General features: G+C 36.9%; 1 protein-coding gene across 1 annotated transcript in view; it reads right to left on the minus strand.

The window, feature by feature from the left end:
- Positions 1–25,931, minus strand: part of LOC114104827 (antigen WC1.1-like) — a 185,280-nt gene continuing 159,349 nt past the window's right edge. Inside the window, 14 exon segments of the mRNA XM_071609306.1 lie at positions 1–255; positions 4,219–4,254; positions 4,257–4,364; positions 6,057–6,152; positions 6,467–6,604; positions 7,098–7,130; positions 7,349–7,663; positions 7,753–7,794; positions 13,224–13,538; positions 14,594–14,908; positions 14,986–15,078; positions 21,838–22,155; positions 22,244–22,321; positions 22,324–22,551. Of these exon segments, the coding sequence (XP_071465407.1) occupies positions 95–255; positions 4,219–4,254; positions 4,257–4,364; positions 6,057–6,152; positions 6,467–6,604; positions 7,098–7,130; positions 7,349–7,663; positions 7,753–7,794; positions 13,224–13,538; positions 14,594–14,908; positions 14,986–15,078; positions 21,838–22,155; positions 22,244–22,321; positions 22,324–22,551 (2,276 nt within the window). The 3' untranslated portion in view covers positions 1–94.

A 25,931-nucleotide genomic window follows, 5' to 3' on the forward strand; every position in this document is an offset into this window, starting at 1 on the left:
TTTGAGGTTCAGAGTATTTATTGTAAATGAGAGAAACATGTAAAAACTTTAAAGTAATGAAGAAGACAGAACTCTCCTTTATCAGAAAACAATATCATAAGGAGTTACACAAAATACCAAACAAAACAAAAAAACACTCTAAGGTGTTAGGCTCAACATCATCATATCCAGGGTCTTCTTTTCTCAGGACCAATAAGGATGTTGTCTCTTCCACGTTAGAATTGTCAGCTTCTTTGAGAGACTGAGGAGAGATGCCTGGAACAGTAAGAGAATCCTGGTTTTAGTAGTGACAAGAATGACAGTCCAGAGACCTCTTGCAAAGTAAAAAGACTAGTAGAGTGGCTAGAAAATATCTATGGGGAACTAGGACTTTTGTGGAAGGGTTAATAGAGCTATATCACATTGACTATGTCCTGTTCAAATGTCTTGATTTGAACAATGAGAAGGAGAATGAGTTAAAAATGATGAGGAGTGGTAATGAGATGCAAGTGCTCTCTTCCACACCAGGCTGGTCTGATTCCTTAAGCACTCCAGGCAGAAGATGACCTCTCACAATTCCTCCATACCTCAATAATATACCACATTTCTTTCATAGTATTCATGACAACAAGTTGGGTCCAGATGCTAAAGAAGGAAAGCTTAACTAAACTCAATAATTTCTTTTTCCCATGGACCACATGACCATGCACATGTGGAAAGCCCACTTCTAAAATATAACACTATATGTTATTTCAAATAAGAGAATTATTCCTTCTAACATGTGAAATCTCAATATCTCTATTTAAGGCTATTGTATGTTATGGATTAAAGTGGGAAATGTTAATGAAAATAAGTGGTTACATGCTTCATTAAAAATAATTTTTAGCAAAGCAATGTTGGTTCAGCACATGTGAATCAATAAATGCAATCCATCACATAAATCGAATTCAGAACATAATTTATATAATCAACTCAATAGATGCAGAAAACAATTCATCAACAAAATTTAGCATCCATTCATGTTAAAAATCTCGAAGACACCAGGGATTGAAGAAAATTATCTCACTCTTATAAAGGCTATACATGACAAACCCAACATCACATCAAAATGAATGGTGAGAAAATAAAAGCATTTCCTCTAAAATCTAGAATGGGACATGGATTCATACCCTCACCATTCCTATTCAATTTAATTCTTGTAATATTAGCTATATCAATTAGACAGGAGGAGGAAATTTAAGGGATACAATGAGAAAAAAAAATTCAAATTATCTCCATTTGCAGATGATATGATTCTATACATAGAATCTCAGAAGATTTTTATAGTGGATTAATAAATACAGCAAAGTAGCAGGATACAGGATCAACATACAAAAATTAAAAGTTTTTCTATATGCCAATAGTAAAACCAACCAAAAAAAAAATGAAGGACAGTATCCCATTCAAAATAACCTGATACAAAACAAAATCATGAAAATAAACCTACCTAAGAAGTTGAAAGACCTCTAAAATAAAACTATAGAACACTGAAGAAAGAATTTAAAGAAGACTATAGAAGATGGAAAGGCATCTGTTGTTCTTCAATAAGCAGATTTAATATTGATAAAATGATTATACAACCAAAAGCAATCTATAGATTCAATCAGTCCCAATCAAAATATCAATGTCTTTCTTCACAGAACTGGAAAAATCAGTCCTAAAATTCATATGGAAGAATAAAAGATCCAGAGTAGCCAAAAGACTACTGAGCAAGAAGAACAAGGATGAAGCATCACAATTCCCATGCTCAAATTGTGCTGCAGAGCTCTTCTAACAAAAATAAAATGGCATTTTTATAAAAACCAACATGAAAGTCAATGGACTAAAAATCACAGAGATAAACCCACACAGATATAGTCATCTGATGCTTGACAAAATCAGTAAAAACACACATTGGAGAAAAAAATGGATGTTATGGTTTGGATGTGATGTGTCTTCCAAAAGTTCATGTGTGAGAAAATGGTAGAGGAGAAACAACTGGATTATAAGAGCCTTAATCAGTCATTGCATTATTCCCATGGTGGGAATTAACTGCCTGGTAACTGAAGGCTGGTGAGTTGTGGGTTGAGGGGATGGGACCCTGAAGGCATTGTGTTCTGGAGAGTGGAGTCTATCTCTTTTTCCTAATCACCATGCAAGGTGCTTCCTTCTGTCACATTCTTCCACCATGATGTTCAGCCACACTTTGAGCTTCAATGAATGGAGCCTGCTGTTTATAAATAGATACCTTTGAGACCTTGAGCCCCTGCATAAATCTTTTCTCCTCTACAATTGTGCTGGTTGGGTCTTTTAGTCAAAGAAGTGAAAAAGCTGACTAAATAGACTTTTTAACAAATGGGAAAACAAATATCCATATGTAGATGAATGAAAGGAGCTCCCTCTGTCTAGCCAAGTTATGAAAACAGCCTGGGTGTCTGTCAGCTGATGAATGGATATAGAGAATGTGGCAAAATTTTACTCAGCCATAAAGGAGAATTAAATTATGGTATTTGCATATAAATGGCCAGAACTGGAGAACATCATACTAAGGGAAATATACCAAACTCAGAAAGTCAAAAATTGAATTTCCTCTCTTATATGAAGAAGTTGGAGCAAAATAAAGCATGAAGGGAAAAAAGTGGTATAATTCTGAATTAAAAATGACTCATGAAAGAAAAAGAGATCAGTGGAAGAGAGTAAGGGAGTTGATGCGAAGGGAGAAAGGATGAGAAAAAGGAGGAACTGTGGAATGAAATCAACAAAATAACGTTAAACATAAGTATACCATGTTAATGTATATATAATTGTAGATATATATTACTAATTTATTTAAAAAACTATAAATTAACAGAAAGGAGATAAGTAGAGGAAGAGGAGCAGAAGAATGGAGAGGAGAAAAGTGGAATACAGGGAATTAAAATGGAGAAAACTTTATTTTGTGGGTATATAAATAGTTCAAAATGAACAATACTATTATGGAGAAATATAATGCACTGAAAAAATTTAAGAATTCAATAAATAAATATTGGTGAGGATGTGGGAATATAGAAATACACACACATTTGTGGTAAGATGGCAAAATAGTATGACAACTTTGGAAAGCAGTATGAAGATTGTTTAAAAGAGTAGGAATGCAGCTACCATTTGGCCCTGCTATTCTACTTGTTGATATGTATCAAAAGAGCTGAAATCAGCATAAGACTGTGATACAGGTATATCAGTGTTTATAATAGCTGAGTTTACAGTGACCTAGTTATGGAACCAGCCTAGGTGTCTCTTAATGAATGAATGAATAAAAAATTACACACACACACACACACACACAATACCCATAAACACACCTAATAGACTTCTATTCAGTCATAAAGAAAAATTAAATTATATCATTTGCTAGTAAATGGGTGGAACTGGAGAAAATCATGCTAAGTGAAATAATCCAGACTCAGGATGATAAGAGTTGAAACTTTTCTCTCATATGCAGAAGCTACATAGAAGTAAGAAATAAAAAGAGAGATATTATGAAAATAGAAGCAATAACAGTGTATTAGAAAGGGGTTGAGGGGAGGCATGATGGGAAGAAATGGAGAGGATCTCTGAAATGAAAGTCTCCATATTATGCTCTCCTCTGCTTGAATATATCACAATGAATTTTACTTTTATGTATGAATGTAATGTTCTCACTACAAAAACAATAAATACATAGAAGACAGACCTGTTGATTAAGAGAAGGTAATCAGGGGGAAGGAGGAGGGAAAAGGGAAGCACTGGATATTTAAATGGAGCAAATTATGTTGTATGTATTTTTGAATATATCAAAAGTAGTGCCACTATTATGAATTATTATAATGCACTAATAAAAACACTAAAATGCTCTCCAAATTACTTCTCACATGTTTAAAGACAACCATACTTGATGTTCAAACAGAGGTCTTGGTTTGCTGTGTGAAAATTGTAACAAAGCCACAAAGTCTCTGCAGCTCATACAGACATGTCTCAATCCCAAGAGCAGGGTGTAGACAGAGGACATAATATTTACCTCCTTTCAGAACATAGTATTTACCTCCTTTTTAAATAAACAGAAAAAGGCAATAGATGACATCATCTTGGTTTACAAGGCTACTGAGAATCTTGTAGTAAAGGAAAACTGATCATTGATATGTCCAAATCCATCTTTACCATGATAATAATGCAAGACCACTGGAGACATAGTTATCCACTTACATGTATGAGAAGACCTGGCACCACCTCCCTCTTCTGGGAAAAAATCTTCTCCTTCATTCCAAAGAAAGAAGGAATTTCAGGAACAGGTAACTCTTCAACATCATCATAACCACTGCTTGTGGCAACTGCATGCTGTCCTCCAGGTTCTGAAAACAGGGAATAAGGAGGAAGAGAAAGATATTTCTTAGTCTTGGTGATGTCTTCAGTCTGTAATAATGAAGAGATTCTATGAGATTCTCAAAGCTGAGAAATATAGGCACCATATTCCAAGGCTGTCCCAAAGGCATACATTTGATGTCCATATTCTTACATCATGTAAATCATCTAAATATTTCAGTGTATGAAATTCAATAATATTTTACTAACATGTTATGCCGAAAAACATTAATAAAACTTATGCTGTAAGTTTGATGCACTCTTTTCAGGCATATGATAATGGGTTGGAAAATGCGTACATATCAGAGATTGAGGGTGATTTCATTAGGAGTAAGGATAACCCAGGCTGTTCATATGGCCTGTAAGGAAATAGAAACACAGAAGAGAAGCCTGTCTTTCTCTCTCCCACAGATAGGCTATTCTACCAATTTGAATCCCAGGAGGCATGGGTTTCAACCTCCTCTAGTGCTTTGCTGTCCTTAAGATTTAATTTTAAAGAGCACTCCTGGACATGACCCACCCTAGGAACTCTCCATTTTTACCACTTGGGGAAGGTCCATGATGTCCTCCTTTCTCAGGTCATTTTTAGAGAAGCTCTTCCAATGATTGATAAGTACAGGCATCACACACATTCCTTGTGTTATAGTGATTATGTAGGCCTTTTTTTTTGTCTTCATATACCATAAACCACAAAATAGTCCATACATCCCTGTATTTCAGGTGAAATCCATATGTTCTCTTTCACCATAGAATTTGTGAGATGATCAAGTTCAAATGTTCTTTTTAAAGTTATGGCCTTGGATTTTATAATGATATATTTGAGGTGTGTCTGTGACCATATAGAAGTATCTATGGAAACCAACAGATTAGAATCTCATCTTTCCCTTTCTGTATGACAGAGTGGGTGGAGAGAAAAAGTAGTTGTGAACCTTAAGGAAGAGATCCTTCCCATCCTAATCATAGAAAGTACTTCTTAGATGATAATCTCCCCTCAACCCCACAATCCAGGGGAAGACTTGTCTCTACTACCTGGGGCAGGTTCAGGGTCTCCATTCTCCTCATTGTCCCCTGTGTAATAGGGTAGCTTAGTTGCTGAGCCATCATCAGATATGTTTCCTAGTAGGGAGAAAACATCATAGACAACCACAGTGGGAGGTCCAATGTCAAGTTTCAGAAAAAATTTTGAAGCTTCATCCTTGTAGAGAGAGGACTTAGAGCTCCTGCCTTAGAAGGATGCTGATAATTGTTATAGTGGTCCAGGAATATTCCTAAAAGTTCTTGTTCTAAATTGTTAGTCCTCAGGTTGGTGGTATTTGAAAAGGTACAAACTTTAAGGTGTGAGAACTAGTGGGAGGAATGAAGTTGTTGGGTGCATCCTCTTGAAAAGGATTGTAGGATGCTAATCTCTTCTTATTTCTCTTAATATTCTGGTCACTGTGAGGTGAGCATCTTTGCTCCACCACATGCTCCCAGCATGATAGGCTGCCTTACACAGGCCAAAAGCAGTAAAATATCTGAAAATGGAAGGCAAATCAAACTTTCTTCTTTATAATTTGATTATCTCAGGCATTTTATTTCAGTAATAGAAAGCTACCAAATATGCCATATGAGGTTGGTGATCTTTGCTTATTGAAGGTTTCCACACTGAGCAAACTCATGCAAACAAAGGAGGTAGAACACACCTGGGCTGTTCAGCAGGCTCTCCTTCTCTGGATTTATGGGGTAATCTATCTCCTGGTATAGGACCTCATCAACAGCATGTTCAAAACTGGATAAGGCTATGGAAAGCAAAATGAGTTCAGACATTTCTCCTGGAAGTCTTTCCATTACCAACAGACCATGGGATAGAACTAGATTTCTGTCCACACATGGATCTTAAACCCAGTCTCCACTAGCACTGCCCACATGGGAATCATCCTCTTTGAGGGCTCCATTTTTTAACCCAGGACGAATTCATGTCTTTTAAGTTTCCAAGTCCATGGTAGAGAAGGTAGTTTTTCATAAAATGAGAACAAGACTAAAATGTGTACTTAAAAAAATTGTCCCAATATTATCGTGCATACTTTCAGGTCACAGAATTCCCAAGTCCCACCTTGGCGCTGTGCTGTCCATCTAAGCAGCTGAGTTCCCAGGATGATGAGAACAAGAAAGAGAAGGGCTCCCAGGATCATGCAGAGGATCCCAGGTAAGGAGAAGATTCCAGGGACAGGAGCTGAGGCCGAACTGGAGCCTGAAGAAGAAAAAGAGCCATGAGTCTTTAGGACCATAAGCTCAGGAAAAAAAAACAAAAAACAAAAAAAAAAACAATTACCTGGTCTTCACTTGAGTCCTCAGGACCATGAAGTCCCTAGTTCATACATCATATATCATGAATCTCAGGATATTACCACCCTAGATCCTGCTCTGGGCTGTGTCAACTATCTTCTGAGTCTGGCTTTAAGGGATTTCTTTAAATTTAATGCAGGTGAGGCAGTGGAGCTCCCTGACTGCTACAATTTAACACAAATGATGGCTTCTTCTAAGAAGACCTGATTATAGTAGACCTGATCATCAGGCCTACTATAATATGACCAGAGCTGTGTAGACTCCATAGTGCAGAACTCTGAAAATCTGCTTATCTCCTCCAAAATAAAATAAAATAAATTTATTTTAATAAATTAAAATATTTTTTTTTTTATCAGAGCAAAAAAAAAAAAAAAGCAAACAAACAAAAAAACACTTACTTCTCTGGGTGGGTCGAGTTGTTGTCCTTTCACCTGGGGAGAAGAGAAGGAAAAATCACTACGCTGTTTTGGTCTGGGAATGTCTCTGGGTACCACCCCCAACCATTGGCACATAGTTCTGTCCCAGATGCCAGAAGATTGGGCACAGCCTTCCATAGCCAGTGCTCAGGGCAGCAGGACAGCCTGGGAAGCCCTTTGGATGCAAACACACTCCTTTAACCCTAGGCCCCCCACCTGGTCCTGCTACTCACTGGAGCACCTCACACTAGCGTCCTCCTCATGCTTGCAGTCACTCTGTCCCCAGGGTGCTGCAGCACAGGCCCACAGGGAGGGCTCCCTGCCCCTGCACTGCACTTCGTCCAGCCAGATGCTTCCATTTCCAGGGCCAAAATCAGCTTCTCCTGGGGCTTCCAGGGCAGAGCCACAGCCCAGCTGCTGACACACCACCTCAGCCTCTGCCAGGCTCCAGGAGTCATCACACAGAGTGCCCTAGGTGCCTTCATGCCAAACCTCCACTCGCCCTGAGCACTCACTGTCTCCTCCCCTGAGTCGGAGCTTCTCTTTGTCTGAAAAGGCAGTAGCACCTCTTTTTACTCCTTGGTGGGAGGAAAGGAGCCCTTGGAAGCCATGAGGAATGTGGGAGAGGATGAGGTACCTATGCAGGGTGCAGTGGCTGGACATCTCTTGGGTCTGTTTCCTGTAGGAGCAGACAGTGGGAGAAGCACTAGTAAGTGACAGCTGGGTAGATCCTACCCCCAGACAAATCTCTCTAAGGTCCTAGGCTCAGTTCAGGTAACAGGTGGAGATAAGGTGCTTCAGAAGTAGTCTATTAGACTGGGTTACTGAGACATTCATTCTCTATAGCATATTCCTATCAGCAGTTGAAATTACTTTTATCAATTTACCTGTTTTAAATGCCTACTATGTGAAAAAAATACAAACACGATAATGCACATTCTCATGTATGTATATGAAAACACACTCATAGACATGTTACCCAGAAAGAAAACTCCTCTAGAAAGGGCCCTTGCTTCATTCCCTCTGTTCCTGCTAATAGGACAATGCCTGGCATGTTGAGTGCATTCCTTAGAAATATATATGGGTGAGTTTCAACGAACGCTATGAACATTGGCTTGATAAATATTTAATTATTAAATAAATAGATGAGTAAGATGTGCAGAAAAATAGTTTTTGAACTCTTTCAAATCCCAAAGGCAATAAAAGAAATGTAAACTAATGTCAATGGTTTTGGGTAATAAATATTAGGCATTTAAAACATAAGTACTGAGTAATCCCCCAAATAAGTTGTACTCAATATATCTCATATTGTTAATGAAAAATTACAAACATTGAAAGTATTCATTTAAATTAATTGAAACTATTATTTTCAATAAATTAAAATATTTTACATAAATTATGCAAGCAGATATCAGATAAGTTAATAAGTGAACAATAGTTAGCTGGAAAGATAGAAACATTTTCATGGAAAGATAATACACTCAGGAAAATTAGAGGTAACACAGAATCAAGCAAAACAAAACAAAAGAATACATATAAATACAAATTAACATGGACAAAACACACATGCCACTTGTCCTAAAACAGCTTCGTGGATATACATTATCCCCATTATTCTGTCAACCTCCTACACTATACTGAGAACATCTCTAGATGATGGCAGGACCTGTCTTGGGTGGTTGCTCACTTCAGGATTGGGTGTCTATTTCTCAAAATGTGGAGTCTATTGTAATAAAAAAACATCATTGGTACCTAAACTTATTATTTATTATCACTTCAGACTCTACAGGAAAAATTTAAAAAATAAGGTGAAGAACATCATTGGTACCTAATCTTATTATTTATTATCACTTCAGACTCTACAGGGAAAATAAAAAAAAAAAATAAGGTGAAGAAAGGGAGAAAAATGAAAAGTGTAAGCAATTGCTTTTGAAATGTTTACCACTATTTATTATCTCATCCTTCCTGGATTTTAGGCAGTTCCTAGCATAGGTTTATGGGCTTTGTTCCTTTTTTGATTTTTGAGCTTCTGTATGTTCTTTGACTTATTTTAATGGTCAAGTTATAAAAAAATCCCAGGGTTTTCTATGAAGATGTGAAATACTGTTTGAAAACAATTGCTCCTACAAGGTAATATGACAGTATCTGTTCAAAAAATAGATATCCTGTGATCTTTCAACCATGGGCAGTCATTTTGTAGTAATAACCTACTAGTATGTTGTGTTACATGTGCAAGGATATTTTTTACAATATTGTTTTTAGAAGGGAAATGTAAAAAAAAACAATTATAAATAAATAGCAAAAAATGATTATGCAAGCTCCAATACTTATCTATTAAGAATGTAACATTATGGAGTTGTTTTACAGAAGAGTGAGCACTACTTGTGGAACATCCACAATATATTGTTAAGAAAGCCAATGTAACAATAGTAAATATGATACAAGCCCAACATTGTAAAACCAAATAAAAAGATACCATAAGATAAATGCTATTATCACTGTTATTAGTTTAGATAAAATGCCATGAAAATGAAGAATTGGGAAAAGAGAAACTATCAGTCCATTAATTCTATTTACATCAGAGGAATATGAATAGACAAGTGGTTTTGCAATGTCACTAATGTATCTTTATATTTTAATGTTTTCCTTGATTTCAACGAGTAATTAGAGTTTTGGTAATCAGTGTAACTGAAAACATTATTTAATTCTACACCAGAAATAAACTAGAGGGAAGAATGTCAATCCCCTAGTGTCAAACATTTGCCATCCTGTGAAGAGAGCAAAAAATATAGCACAGCATAAGAGAAGGTGGGGTGGACATCCCTTTATGTCTCCAGTGCTCTTTGCCCAGAGAGACAACATTACTCATTCCCTTGGGTTCCTTGCATGGTGAGGTTCTTTAGAGTTACTTAAACTTAGAGTGAACCAAACCCAACCAGTAGTAATCTGCACCCATGAGTCACATCCTTGAACCCTGAAGTGGCTCACAGTCTCCTCCCTTTTTCATGAGGAAGTCCTTCAAAGTCTGAGAAAAACAATGTGTTCACTCTTCCTGGCATTTCTGCAAATTATGGTAATTACAAACTGCTGTGCCATGGTTTCCAGTTGTTTCTGCATTTGGTAGCCACAGAGAAATTTGCCAGTGTCACTTCTAAAGGCAGCTCACCTGTGACACAGCAACATATTAATCAACTTGGTAATCAAATGAGCATATTTCCAGCATTAAACAGACAATATGTTATAGAAGATAACGACCACTGAAGATTGTTGGAAGAGTCCAAGCAACAAGTGATCTTTCCTGAACCAAGATGAGGGTGGAAAGGAAAGAGTAGAAGGAACTAATTCCATGGTTTCTGGTACAGACATAGAACTTGCTACTACATTGGAACTGGAGGGAGAGTGAAATGGAGATGTGAATGTAGACTGAGAATAAGTAACTGAGCAACAACAGTGTCATTAACTGTGATGGGGAATAGAAAAGGGAAAAAAAGGGTAGAGGCAGATTAAAGGGGTGAAATAAAATGCTCTACTTTGAAAACAAATTTGAGTTGTCCATTATACATTCAAGTGAGGGTCCAGTAGAAATGAAATACATGAGAATGGATTTAACGTCAGAGATAAGATATGGAGTTTATATTGGGAGATGTCAGTGAAATAGTATCATCTAAGGCCTGGACCCCAATGAGATTAGTGAAGGAAAGAGCTAAGGAAGAATAGAGAGTCTAAAATTTAGATATTGAATGAAGAAGTTGCAAGAATAATAATCAGTAAATTAGAGTGACCATGAGGATAAAACAAAAAAAGAAGATAGACAGCTGAAAGTTTCTCTTTTTCCAGTGAAGTTTGTGTGAAGATTATCATTTGTATGTATCATGGGTTTAAATAGCAATGAGTGGGAGTTCAGGAAATTTGTAAAATATTATGTTAGAGAGAGGGCAAGAGCCCATGTGAGAGAAGCACACTACAATATGGGGCCAGTGTGGAGGATCCATCAGAGATTGGATCACAAATTCAAAGAGACTAGCAGGATAATTTCACTTTATAACAAGATACAGTACTTTTCCATGATACAACAGTCCTTGCCTAGTCCAGTGCAGGCAGCGAAGTGTTAGGTAGTTGACTCAACTATTCTTCTCATTGACAGATAAAGAAGAAACCAGGGAATTGAGTGTATTTGAAGGGGCAGGATATTAATACGGCATCATGTTGTCTAATCAGGGTAAGAAGAACATGTGCTATACTGAGAAGAGTGGAAGAATGAAAAACTGATAAGGGAAAACATTTGGAATCTGCATGAGGATGAAATATCTGGAAAAGAAGCATAATGAATATGTGCTACACGAAGAAGAGGCAACAGTCAGAGAAGGAATAATGAAAACAAGATCTCAAGCTGGACAGTTAGTGATGGTCAATAGTGTGGCCATCCAGGGATATGGGATGTAAGTGTAGTGCTTCCAAGGGAGAAAGTCAGGAATGGAGGCCAGTATGTTATCTCAGTTGTGTGCAAGTTTCCTGGCAGCACCAGAAACAGGAGACAGAGGAGCCTAGTGAGCCTGGAATTGCAGTATTCCTGGATGAGGGGGAGCAACCAGGCTGAAGAATGATACCAGTTGAAGTGGTAGTTGGTACTACTTCATGGAACAAATTTTAAGCACGTGGACATGGAGAAAAAATAATATAAATTGTTGAAAATGACAATGGAAAGCAGGAATATTTTTATTCTAAGATTCGACCCAGAAATATTTTTTGAAAGGGAAGCACAGAGCCTCCAGATGATAAAGATATCATTGTTTTCAGAGGACAGCCAGTTTTTTTATCACAACATGAAACTGAAGCACATCTTGTAGATCTTAAGAAATTGGAAGACAATAGCCTCCAATTTCCAACAGGTCCCATAGAATGTTTTCTGGGAGAGGGATGAAGTGGTTCGTTTGCAGTAGCATATGGATGAAGGCTCAGAGGAGGCATATCAACCTCTGGGACTGTGAGGAGATGAACTCAATAAGAAAAAAAGGGGGGACAGACCCCTCATTTCACTGCAATTCCCCATAATGTGGCAGACAAGAAGATTAACAGACAGCTTTTCAACAGAATTGGTATTGGGACTATGGATAGGAGTTGAATTCTTGTTATCCATTCAGATAATCAGGCATCACTCTCCCCAGCTTCTTCCTACTCTGCTCATGATGAGATTTTATCAGTACCTCAAGGTCACCAGACTTCTCACACCTCAGTATTTATATTGACCAAATGTTCTTATTACTTTCATCATTTGACATCTACTTCCTTCAGTGGTCTCAACCTAAATGTTATTTCTCTTTTCCTCAAATTACCCATTTACACAGGACCTTCCACTTCTTTATGACACATTTATGGTTGGTGTGTTTCATCAAGCTGGAGGGTAAACTTCATGAGGACACGGAGAGTATTTTCTTCTTGTCTCTCCTCCTTATGACTCAAATTAAATTGCTAGATGCAATTCACTCAATTACTTATAATCAAGAATCTGAACTGAGAGTTTTTCCTACTGATGTAGATGGATTTCAGAGTAAAAGACCATGAGCTCAAAGATAATCCACTAGTATTGGATACCCCAAGTTGTCCCTCACTCTCTAGACTGTATGGGGTGGATGAAGTGCTTACTCCTAACATTAATTTGCACATCTGGATTAAATGATCACCATGGTACCTATAAACAGTTTGCTTAGTGGTTTAACCTTCATTACCTGTGAAAAAATTTTAAAAAAAACCTAACACTATGACAGGGCCTAGCAAGTGATTTATATATTTGACGTCAAATTCCTCACTCTACTAAGGAAATAGAGAGTAATTATTATAGCATAAGACTGAACTACCCATTTGCTGACATAGTTTTTTAGAGAGTAAGTTCATGCTCAATTTAATATTTATGGCATTTTCCACATAAATGGCTGTCAGAACAGATTTACTTAATTCTGTTATTGAAAGGAGATTGTAAATTGTAGCTAAAATAATCTCTATTCAAATTTGTACATCATAGACTTATTTGAACTTATTCCCTTGGCTTGAAAATATGATATTTATTTAAAAATTTACAGAGTGAGGACACAGGAATAGGGAGTAAGTCACCTGAACACATGATATAAGCTTCCTCCTTTGCAGAGCAAGATCTCTGTTTCCAGGGGTCAGAAGGACACTGCCAGAGAGAGGTGTCTGTTTTCCTACACTGGATTGCATCCACCCAACGGGGTCTAGAACCTTCTCTTAGAGGAACAGAAGAGTTGAGAGTCCCAGTGTCCCCACAGCCAAGCTGTCTGCAGATAATGGACAAGGTCACAGGTTCCACGGGGCTGTGGCAGACACTGCCCCAGGTGTTGTTGTAGAAAACCTCCAGCCACCCAGCACTCTCCTGGTCCTCGCTCCCCAACCTGAGGGCCAGGAACTCTGAAACCAAGAGGAGGAAAATAGGACAGAGTGAGTATTTAACACTTAGTGCTGCTTTTCTTTACCCCTATGTAGTGAGTGCTCATCGCTAACTTTGCTGATGAAATGCCCACCAGGAGAAACAACACTTTTATCCATTTACCTGTTTTCATAACTTGTATGTATCTTTGTAGTTCTATGACAATGGTATAATGGAAAATGAACAGGCAGGAACACTGAAGTGGGACTCTTGAAGGGAGGGAGTAAAAGCTACCTGACTAAATATCTGACGGACCCTGGGAAAGGGGGATAGAAAATGATGTGGCATAACAGTGAAGTCCCAGATATGTCACTTCCTGATGCTGGAGCTTGCGAATAGGTTACTTTTTGAGGCAAAGGGGATTTGCAAACATGATCAGGATGAGGATTTTATAATGGTGCAATTTTTTTAGATTATTTGGGATTAACCATGTCAGCTCATTCTAACTACATCCTTTGATCTGTATTCTTTCAAGCAGACAATGGTTTCTGACCCTGATCAAAGAGAGATGTGAAGATGAAAAAATGGCCAGAAGTATGCAAGGTGGTTGAGTTCAATAAGGAAGGAAAATACCTTTAATGCTGGAAAAGGAAAGGAAATGACTCTTCCCAGAGCCTTGGCTTAAGGTAGCCCACTGACACATTGTTTATAGCTCAGGTGAACTGGGGTCAGACCTGAACTCATTTTGTTCTAGGACACTAACTCTGTGGTAATTTATTATAGCAGCAATAGGAAACTCTTACAATGGGTCTCAGGATGTTGCACACACAGTAACTGAAGCATGAGGTCTGCAGTCAAATGGACACTGAAGAGAATGAATGTTAGGAATCAGGGATAAGAAGAAAGGAGCAGAAACTCAGCTGTTGCAGAAGAAATGGAAGCATCTTCTCGTTTCTGCTAGAGGGACAGGCACTGTGGGATGAGCCTTCTCCCCTTCCACCCTGCCACCAATTTTCCCTCCTCTGCCCTAAGGCTCAGATACCATCCTTTATATGCCCCTCATTTCTTCTACCTGTACCCAGTGTGCCCCACAAACCTGAGAAGATAACCCCAGCATCTTCCTTGGGTCTGCAGTTGTGTTGTCCCCAGCCCTGGGAAGGGCACTGCCACACATGGGCCTCCTCTCCTGTGCAGTTCAGCTCATTCAGCCAGATGGGCCCTGATCCCTCTCCAAAGTGAGCAGAGATGGTGGCCTCCAGGGCCACTCCACAGCCCAGCTGTCTGCACACCACGTGGGCATCACTCAGGTAACAGCTGTCATCACAGATGGAGGCCCAGGAGCCCTGCTGCAGGGTCTCCACTCTCCCTGCACAGCGACTGTCCCCATCCATCAGGCGGAGCTGTCTGCTGTCTGAGGAGAGACAGGGTCATGTCAGTGGGCATTTGCTCAGGGAATGGGAAGGCTCTGTTGCTGGAGTCTTTGCTCACCTGAGCAGTTGGTAGTGTGGCCCTCTGAGGCTGCCAAGCCTGCTGGGTCAGACCAGCAGTCATTGCACTGGGGCAACAGCTGGGTCTGGTTATCTACAGAAGGGAGTAGAGAGAATGAAACCAAATTAAGGTACATAATAATCTGGTGATGGCATTTGAATTTTGTAGGACAAAATCAGTAATTTCCTATCTTCACAACTGTTCTCCTAATGGAGATTTCTGCTTCTGACTCTGACATTTTTGGGCTTTATGTCAAGCACTCAGATTGACTTTAGAAAAGTCGAATATATTAGTTCTTCTTGAGAGCATTGCACAGCTCCCAGGACAGCTAGATTTTAGAAGTACAGTGAAGAGAAAAGTAAAAAGTGGGATTAGCTATTTTTCCTTGGAGGCACTTGCCCATTCCAAGTTAGAAGGTGAAACTGAAAATCTCAGCATATTTGCCAGATTGCCTTGGCCATACAGAAATATAATTTAGCTTGGACTAAAGAGGAGAAATCATGTTAAACAACCAGGAAATTTGTATCTTATTTTGTGGAACAAAAAGGACTTTTGTCACAGGGATGGAACCCAGTTTCTCAAAACTTCACTTGTTTTTATATAACATGATCTACCTTAAATATAGTACATGGAAGAAGCAAACTAAAATCCTTTCTGAAGGTTTTGTATAGTTTCTGAAAAACAATATTGATCCAAAATACCTCATGAAATAGAGTGTAGTAGAGAACAAAGAAGAAAAATGAGAAAATATGGGAAAGATTTTTACATAATTACTAATGGTGTTTCCTTATAGGTACTTTAAATAATCATAATTAAATGCTCTATTAAATGGCATGATGTGCATCTTGGCAGAGAAATAATCACAAAAATATAGTAAAATTTGAAAGTTAAAAAGTCAAGAGCTAAAAATAAGAACTGAGAGATGAGTCAAAAAGATAAGATTATCACAGAATAGAATTGCAAAGTAAAAAAAAAATATAGAAAAATACTAAGAGTAAAACATAGAAATATAAGGATAGAAACTATAAACAGGGACTTGAGAGACATGGTGAGAGAACCTAACATTCCTATGTAATCTAAAAGTTTTAGATATTTATGGCCACTATGATAGTGGTAAAAGTACAACTTAGAAAATACACAAAGTCAGATATTCAGTACACATATAGCTTTAAAAATGTTCAGAAAATTTGTGATGCTCTATCCAATGACCTGTGAAGTCCATTGTTCCTTCCCTTGAATCTGGGCTGACCATGGTGAGTGGTCTATAAGCAATAGAATGTAGTGAAGCCTACATGGCTTAACATAGAAACCTAGCTTAGAAGTCATGCCTCCTTCTCTTTAGGATGTTTGCTTCATGGCATATCTACTGCATAGAGACTATCATGTGGGAGACAACATTTGTAGGTGGTTCTGTCAACAGCCTCAGTTGAATGTCAAGCTACCAGCCCTGTGAATGAACTATCCTGATTTTCAGCATGGTCAAGCCTTCAAGTGATCTCAGCTCCAGATGACATTCAAGTGTAACCTTATGACAGATCCCAAGAGGCCTTCCAAATTTATGAGTCAGGTAATGATCAGAAAAAATAAAATATATTTTTCATTTGTGTTGCTCTTTCGTGCTTGCTTTCATTCTTTCAAATACCAAATATACAGAATAAGGATAGAATTTCTTTTATTTATTTATTTATCTATTTATCTATTTCATACATGACAATAGTGGAATGTACTACATTCATAATTATCCATTCACAGCACAATTTTTCATAACTCTGCATATAAAGTATGCTCACACCAAGTTATGCCATTATATATGAGCTCACTTATTGATTTTTTTGCATTACAATTCTTAATACACCTTTATACCACAAGATATCATATCTCTGTTTGTATATAAGGTATGTTGACAACAATTTCACATCTTCATACATTAGAATTTCTAAGGCTGCAAGAAACAAATGTCAGATTACATTTAGAAGGAAACCAACTTGCATCTCAGCTGATTTCTCAACCCAGACCCCCAAATCTAGGAGGTCTTGGAATAATGCATACGAAGTCTTCAAAGACAATGGATGTCAGCCAAGAATACAATACCCAGCAAAATTAAGCTTTATATTTGAAGATGAAATCAAAACTTTCCCTGATAAACAAAATTTAAAATAATTCACTACTAGGAAGTTGCAGAACATTCTTAGAAAAATATTCTACAAAGAAGAAATGAAAAATAAAACTGTAAAACAGCAAAGGGAGGAAAGGGGATAATCTAAGTCAAATTAAAAACCAGAAATAAGACAAAATTGCTGGGAATACAAATCATAACACAATAATATCTTTGAATGTAATTAGCAAAATTCATCAATTATAAGGCATATACTGGCATGTTGGATTAAAATAACACAACCCAACAATATGCCCTCTCCAAGGGGCTCACCTCACAGGCAAACACATTCACAGACTAAGAGTAAAAAGAAGGGCAAAACTATATCACCCACATGGATCATGTAAACAAGCAGGGATTTCTGTCCTCATGTCAGGTAAAGTGAACTTTAAGCAAAAGCTAATCATAGGCACAAAGAAGGACATTTCATACTGCTTAAGGGAATGATACATATGCAGGACATAGCAGTTGTAAATATTTATGCCTCAAAAAATGGAGCATCTATGTACATGAAACAAATTCTTCTCAATTTCAAGAAAGAAATAGAATATAATACAATAATACTGGGTGAGTATAACATACCTCTATCACCACTAGATAGATCCTCCAAACAAAAACTAAAGAATAGTAGAGGATAGGAAAGGCAGCAGAATACAACAGACACTAGTATGGCAACATGTAAATCAATGGATGTGTAACTGATATGATTCTGCAATCTGTATACGGGGTAAAAATGGGAGTTCATAACCCACTTGAATCAAAGTGTAAAATATGATATATCAAGAACTATGTAATGTTTTGAACAACCAACAATAAAAAATTAAAATAAAATAAAATAAAATAAAAATTTAAAAAAAATATAGAAGTAAATAATACAATCAATAGTTTAGAGACATATATGGAATATTTCATCTATCAATGATCTATGACACTTTTTTCCCAGCAGCACATTAATCCTTCTCTAAAATAGACCATATCTTATGCCACAAAGCACCTCTTAGAAAATACACAAAAAATAGAGAGAATGCCTTGCATTCTATGCAATCAAAATGGAATAAAATTAGAAATCAATGATAAAATTTAAAAAAAAAATAGAAGCTACTCTAACACTAGGAGAGTAAATAATACACTAAGGAATGACCAATTGATAGAAGAAAAAACAGGAATGAAACAAACAAACAAACAAACAAAAATACATAGGGGAAATGAAAATAGTGTCACAAAATCAAAAACTCTGGAACACTATGAAGGCAGTATTAAGAGGAAATTTCATTGTTTTGAGCTCATTCACTAAAAGAATATAAAGTCAACAAATAAATAATCTAACATTACATCTCAAAGCCCTAGAGAAAGAAGAACAAATCAACATCAAATACAGTAGAAGACAGGATAAAGTTAAAATTAAAGGTGAAATCAATAAAATCGAAACAAAAGAAATAATTCAAAAAAATTGACAAAATGAAAAGTTATTTCTTTGAAAAAAATCAACAAAATTAAAAAACCTTTAGCCTCTAAGACAAATAGAAAACAAAAATATTAAAATTTGTGATGAAAAAATATATATCACTGAAATACAGATAATCAGAAACTATTTTGAAAATTTATAGTAAAAAAAAAAGAAAAGAAAATCTTGAAGACACTGACAAATAACTGAATCAGGAGGACATACAAAATGTAAACAGATCAATTTCAAGAATTGAAATAGAAGTCACCATGAAAAGCCTACTAATCAAGAAAAGCCCAAGACCAGTTGTATTCTAAACCAAGTTCTACAAGACCTTGAAAGAAAAAGGATATCAGCCAAGAATACAATAAACACCAATAGTCCTCAAGTTATTCCATGAAATGGAAATGAAGGGAACACTTCCAAACTCATTCTATGAAGATACTATCACCCTAATAGCAAAATCAGACAAAGACACATTAACTAAAGAAAACTTCAGACTAATACCCCTGATGAACACAGATACAAAAGTTCTCATTAAAATTCTGGAAAATATCATACCAAAATATTAAAAATAGTGCACCATGATCAAGTGGGGTTCATTTCAGGGATGTAAGTTTTGTTCAACATACAAAAATGAATAAATATAATTCAACACATCAATAGACTTAAAGAGAAGAATTATATGATCATCTCAACAGATGCAGAAAAAGCATTTAACAAAATACAGCACACCTTCATATCCAAAACACTAGAAAAAACTAGGGATAGTAGGAACATACCTCAACATTGTAAAAGCTACATATGCTAGATCCAAGGCCAATATCATTCTAAATGGATAAAAAGTGAAAGCATTTTCTCTAAGAACTGGAACAAGACAATGTCCTCTTTTACCACTTGTATTCAACATTGTCCTTAAAATTCTAGCCAGAGCAATTTAAGAAGAAATTAAATGGTTACAAATAGAAAAGGAAGAACTCAAACTATCCCTTTTTGCTGATGACATGATCCATATTTAGAAGGCCCAAAAAATTCCTCCAGAAAACTTCTAGAATTCAGCAAAGTAGAAGGATATAAAATTAACACCCATGAAAATCAATTGCTTTCCTATACATCAGTGGTGAATCCACTGAAAGAAATTAGGAAAACTACACCATTCATAATGGCCTCAAAAAATTAAAATATTTGGGAATCAATATAATGAAAGAGATGAAAGACCTCTACAATGAAAACTACAGAACATTATAGAAAGAAATTGAAGAACACTTTAGAAGATGGAAGGATCTCCCATGTTCATGGATAGCAGAATTAACATTGCCAAAATGGCCATACTCTCAATTGCTCTATATAGATTTAATGCAATTGCCATTAAAATTCCAATGGCATTCTTTATTGAAATAGAAAAATCAGTCATGAAATTCATTTGGAAAAATAAGAGACACAGAATAGCCAATGCAATCCTTAGCAATAAAAATAAAGCTGGAGCCATCAAAATACCAGACCTTAAATTAAATTATATTATAGAGTTATAGTTACAAAGAGCAGAATAGTGTTAGCACCAAAACAGACAAGTAGACCAGTGATACAGAGTGAAGACAGAGAGACAAAACCACATAAATACAGTTATCTCATACTAGAAACAAAGTGCCAAAAATATACATTGGAGAAAAGATAGCCTCTTCCAAAATGGTGCTGGGAAAACTTGAAATTCATATGTAGTAAAATATAATGGAGCCCAAATATCTCACCCTGCACAAAACTCAAAGTGGATCAAGGACTTAGGCTCGAGACCTTAGACCCTGTGCCTAATAAAAGTAAAAATAGGCCCAAATCTCTGCCATGTCATCTTAGAAACTGACTTCCTTAATAAGACTCCTAAAGTGCAGGAAGTAAAATCAAGAAACCACAAATTGGATACATTCAAGCTAAAAAGCTTCTTCTCAGCAAGGAAACAATCAAGAATATGAAGAGAGAGCCTACAGATTAGGAGAAAATCATTGTCATCTGCATTAATCTCCAGGATATACAAATATCTCAGAAATTTAACACCTCCCCCCAATAACCCAATAGATAAACTGGCTAAGGTACTGAACAGCCACTTCACAGAAGAACAAATACAATTGGTCAGCAAATATATAAAAAAATATTAAACATCTCTAGTAGTTAGAGACATGCAAATTAAAACTACACTGAGATCTCGTCTTACTTCATTTGCAATGGCAATTAACAAGAATACAAGTAACAATAAATGCTGGCAAGTATTTGGGGAGAAAATTTCACTCATACAATATGGGTGAGATTCTTTATGCATAGTGGTATAAAGATTCCTCAGAAAACTTGGAATGGAATCACCATTTGATTCAGTTATCCCATAACTCAGCATATACCCGAAGGTCTCAAAATCAGTATGCTATAGTGACACATTACATCAAAATTCAGAGCAGCTCCATTCACAGTAGCTAAGCTATGGAAGCAACCTAGATGTTCTTCAGCAGATGAATGGTCAAAAAAAAATGGTATACATACACATTGGAATATTACTCAACCATAAAGAAGATTGAAATTATGGCATCTGCCAGTAAATGATTCAACTGCCAGTAAATGATTCAATTGGCTAAGTGAAATAAGCCAATCCCCCCAAAAAAACAAAGGCCAAATGTTTTCTCTGATATACAGATGATAATTCACAATAAAGTGGGTGGGTGCTACAAAAGAATAGAGTTACCTTGGATTATACAGAGGGGACTGAAGGGAGGGGAAGTTCTATAAGGGTAGGAAGGATAGTAGAGTGAATCAGACATTATTACCCTATGTGCATTTATGATTCCATGACTGTTGTAACTACACATCTTGTACAACCAGAGGAATGAGAATTTATATTCAATATATTAAAATACATTCTACTATTAAGCTATTAAATACTATTCTAGCTATTAAGAACAAATAACAATAATAATTTTAAAAGTTTGAAGCAAATTTGGTAGCAGAAGTTTAAGATTTGAGAAAACATTGAAGAAGGTATTTGGGTGTTCTGTATGCTTAAGCTATACAGGAAATAATAAACCTACAGCCTTTGTCAATAAAAAATACTCTGAATAATCCTTGACAGGGTCTGAAATGTGAATATGAATCTTCATTGAGAAGAATCATATTTCACCAAGGAATGTCTCATATTTCTGCTCTGCTCTCCATGCTGTCTTCTCTTGTCACACAAGGGGAAAACTGAGTACCAGTCAGCCCTGCCCTCTCTTACCTGAGCAGACCACAGAGGCTGTGTTTCCATGGGCACAGGCAGGAACACCCAGGGCAGTCACAGGGCAATTCCACAGGAAGGACTCAGATCCTGAGCAGTGAAATCGGTCTCTCCAGATCTCATCTCCTCCTTCCACAAAGTATGCTCCCTTTGGGGTGGAGATGGAGACTCCACAGCCCAGCTGATGGCAAACTACATTGGCATTTGCCATATTCCAGTGGGAGGCACAGAGTGTTCTCCAGCCTCCAGAGGTCTTCATCTCCACTTGACCCTCACACTGAGAGCTGCCATTTTTCATGAGATGAACATCTGTATATCCTGGTAGAAGACAGGGTTTTAGTAACACCTCACATTTGTTACCACAACAGAGTGTGCAAAAAGGTTAAAGTCCTGCTGTGGGTCTCACCTGAGCAGACAACTTGCACAGCCCCTCTATGGTGGCAGCTGCCTGCAGGACAGGGCACTCTGGGGCAGAACCAGAGCTCGGCTCCCATCCCTTACACTGGAACTCTTCAGCCCAGACCTGTTCACTGTCCTCTCTGAGGGGCAGGTCCAAGGTAAAAGATGCTGCCTTACCACAACCCAGCTCTGCACAGATGACCTGGGCAGTGGGTAATGTGAAATTCCCATAAGGTACTGGAGTCCATCCTCCTCCAGAATTCACTTCCACTCACCCAGAGCAAGGTCCACCTCCTCCATCCAAACGCACAAATCCTGTGGAAGAAAATAACCAGTACAATGAGTATCTAGGGTTGGAATTGGGAGCTATATGTCTCAGGAAAACTGTAAAATATTTTTCTTTTCCCAGGAATGGAATGTAGAGAATGGATTCAGTAGTGTTAGAATGGAGATTCCATGAGCAAGTGTCTGAAGACAACTTCAGGAGGAGAAATTTGTAAGACTGTTCTAAATGGCTGACTCCAGAAAAAAAAAAAAAAAAAATATATATATATATATATATACATATATATATATATATTTCTATGTATTACAATATATCTAACTCTGTGTTTGTGTGTGTCAGTCTACCTCCTTTTTTAATAAACCTATATCTATCCTCTGAATTTCAACTCAGTGTAGAAAAAAATTAGGATTTACTTTTCACTATTTTATCCTCAGGAACTTTCAGTTCACAGGTAATAATTCCAAGTAAGTTAACATTTGTTAAAGAATGAAAAAATTCAAAATGTATCAAAAATTACAATTTATATTAATTTCCCATTTAGAGATGAGAAAAGAGCCCACTAAATAGTGTGAGACAGAGATGGAAAGTAGGTTATGGTGACTAAGATAATCTGGCTTCTTTACACCATCCTTCCTATTAAAGAAGACAGAGAATTTTGAAGTTGCATCAGCTGGGTGATGTGGCATTTGCCTGTAATCCCAGTGGCTCTGGAGGCTGAGGCAGGAGGATCTCGAGTTCAAAGCAGCCTCAGCAATGGAAAGGCACTAAGCAACTCATTGATCAATCTGTTGCCTTCTAAATAAAATAGAAAAAAGGTCTGTGGATTTGGTTCAGTGATTGAGTGCCCTTGAATTCAATCCCTAGTACCTCCCCATCCCCCAAAAAAGTAGGATCAGAAGATTTGAGCATGCTCCTTTGCCTTTTTGTTTTGTTTCTAGGGATCATTTTGTTACTAATAGTAAAGTTGGAAGAAGCCATTAGACATCTAATGAAGTTGATCAGGAAGTGATTTTGAGTATGGGTTCAGACCTTTGGGTAGGCTGACTACAAATATGGAATTGTAATGTAATAGTAGGTTGATGTCCTGAAGAAGGGAGTACTTTCTCTGTAAAATAACATGTTCAATAATTTTTATTTTCAAAGTAAGCCATCAAAATGGAATTTACCCAGTATGGGTAGAAATGCCTCCAATCGGGAAAGAATAAAAAATGCAGCAGAGACGTTTTCAAAGGAGACACAATCTGAACTTTCCACTCAGGCCTGATATAGGAGAGAGGTGTGCAATGACAATATTGAGAGTGTGCTTCCTTGTTTTGTTATTCAGAATACTATCATGTTTTCAGAATTTTTCATGTTCCAGATGTTTTTCTAGGTGCTGTGTATGTATATTTAAAGAAAACAATGTCATTATATTTTCAGAGCTTTACATCCAGTGGGGAAGAAAACCAGTTTTAAGCCATTTGAAGTTTGTGAGCCACTGAGTGAAAAAGAAAGAAAAATTGCATCTGCAGAAATCTATTGATTCATATGAATCATTCTCACTCAAGTAATTAAAAATTGCAGCCATATGTATCTTTGTCTGAACTTTTGCTCCATAGACACATTGTTCCCCTGGGCATGTTTCAAGTTTCTTATGAAAGTATCATCCAATGGATCTTTTCTTTCTCTATTCTGACCTTCTCAATACCTCAGCTTGAGTCACTCTTGCGAATCATTTTCGTCCTTTTGTGAAGGAGATGTGTATTGAGTTCACACAATGTACACAGATTGCCCTTCCACCAGGGTCTTACGTGCTGCAGGTGCTGCAGAGGTAATCCTTATATGCACTTTGTCAAACTTTGAAGGCCATCCCCCAGATACTGTAAGCTTCTTCTGTCTTCTTCAGAAAATTCTATTTGTCTTCATGTCTCATTCTTATCACATTTATCTGACAATATATTCTTCTTGTTTCATTGTTTCCATTAGATATAAGCAATATAATTTCCCCCATATCTTGTCACCTGTATATTTTCCTTCATTTTCATCTAAGTAAATTTATACTAACTCATACCTACTGATATAATGTACATATTAATTGAGTAAATTCATGTGCTGATGTATGTATATATTGCATTTCTTTGTCTCCTCAAATCTTCATTTTTTTTTTTTTGGTGAAAGCTTCCAAAACACTTTCTTGTAGCTTTTTTAAATGTAGTTCATTGTTATTTTTTATAGACATTCTACTGTGCCATGGTGCACCAAAACTTCTTGCTCCTATTTAAGTAAAACCTATTATTCATTGATCAGTCAGTTGCCTTCCAATTCCCATTCTCTGCATTCTCTAGTCTATGGTAACCACAATTCTACTCTCAACATCGATGAGGTCAATTCTTTTATATTTGACATACAGTTAGATTATAAGATACTTGTCTTTCTTTGCCTGACTTATTTTAGTTAACCTAGTGATCTCCTGACCCATGCATGTTATGTTGAATGAAAGGATTTGATTCATTTTAATGGCCAAATAGTATCCTATTGCATTTAATTTATTTGTCCATTTATCAGCTGATGGAAGTTTAGATTATGTCCATTTCTTAGCTACTATTAATAGCACTGCCATAAACATGGGAGTACAGGTGTTTCATCAACATAGAGATTTCACTTCCTTTGGACATATGCTCAACATTGGGATTACTGTGTCATATGGTAATTTGTGTGAGAGGTGCAGGATGTCTGATAATGTGTTTGTACCGCTTTTATTTCTTTTTTTTTTTAATTTTTTATTGTTGGCTGTTCAAAACATTATATAGTTCTTGATATATCATATTTCACAATTTGATTCAAGTGGGTTATGAGCTCCCATTTTTACCCCATATACAGATTGCAGAATCACATCAGTTACACATCCATTGATTTACATATTGCCATACTAGTGTCTGTTGTATTCTGCTGCCTTTCCTATCCTCTACTATCCCCCCTCCCCTCTTCTCTCTCTGCCCCCTCTACTGACATTCGTTTGTCCCCCTTGTATTATTTTTCCCCTTCCCCTCACTTCCTCTTGTATGTACTTTTGTATAACTCTGAGGGTCTCCTTCCATTTCCATGCATTTTCCCTTCTCTCTCCCTTTCCCTCCCACCTCTCATCCCTGTTTAATGTTAATCTTCTTCTCATGCTCTTCGACCCTACTCTGTTCTTAGTTACTCTCCTTATATCAAAGGAGACATTTGGCATTTGTTTTTTAGGGATTGGCTAGCTTCACTTAGCATAATCTGCTCTAATGCCATCCATTTCCCTGTAAATTCTATGATTTTGTCATTTTTTAATGCAGAGTAATACTCCATTGTGTATAAATGCCACATTTTTTTTTATCCATTCATCCATTGAAGGGCATCTAGGTTGGTTCCACAGTCTAGCTATTGTGAATTGTGC

This window comes from Marmota flaviventris, chromosome 3 (genome assembly GCF_047511675.1).
Source record: "Marmota flaviventris isolate mMarFla1 chromosome 3, mMarFla1.hap1, whole genome shotgun sequence".
Taxonomy (NCBI): domain Eukaryota; kingdom Metazoa; phylum Chordata; class Mammalia; order Rodentia; family Sciuridae; genus Marmota; species Marmota flaviventris.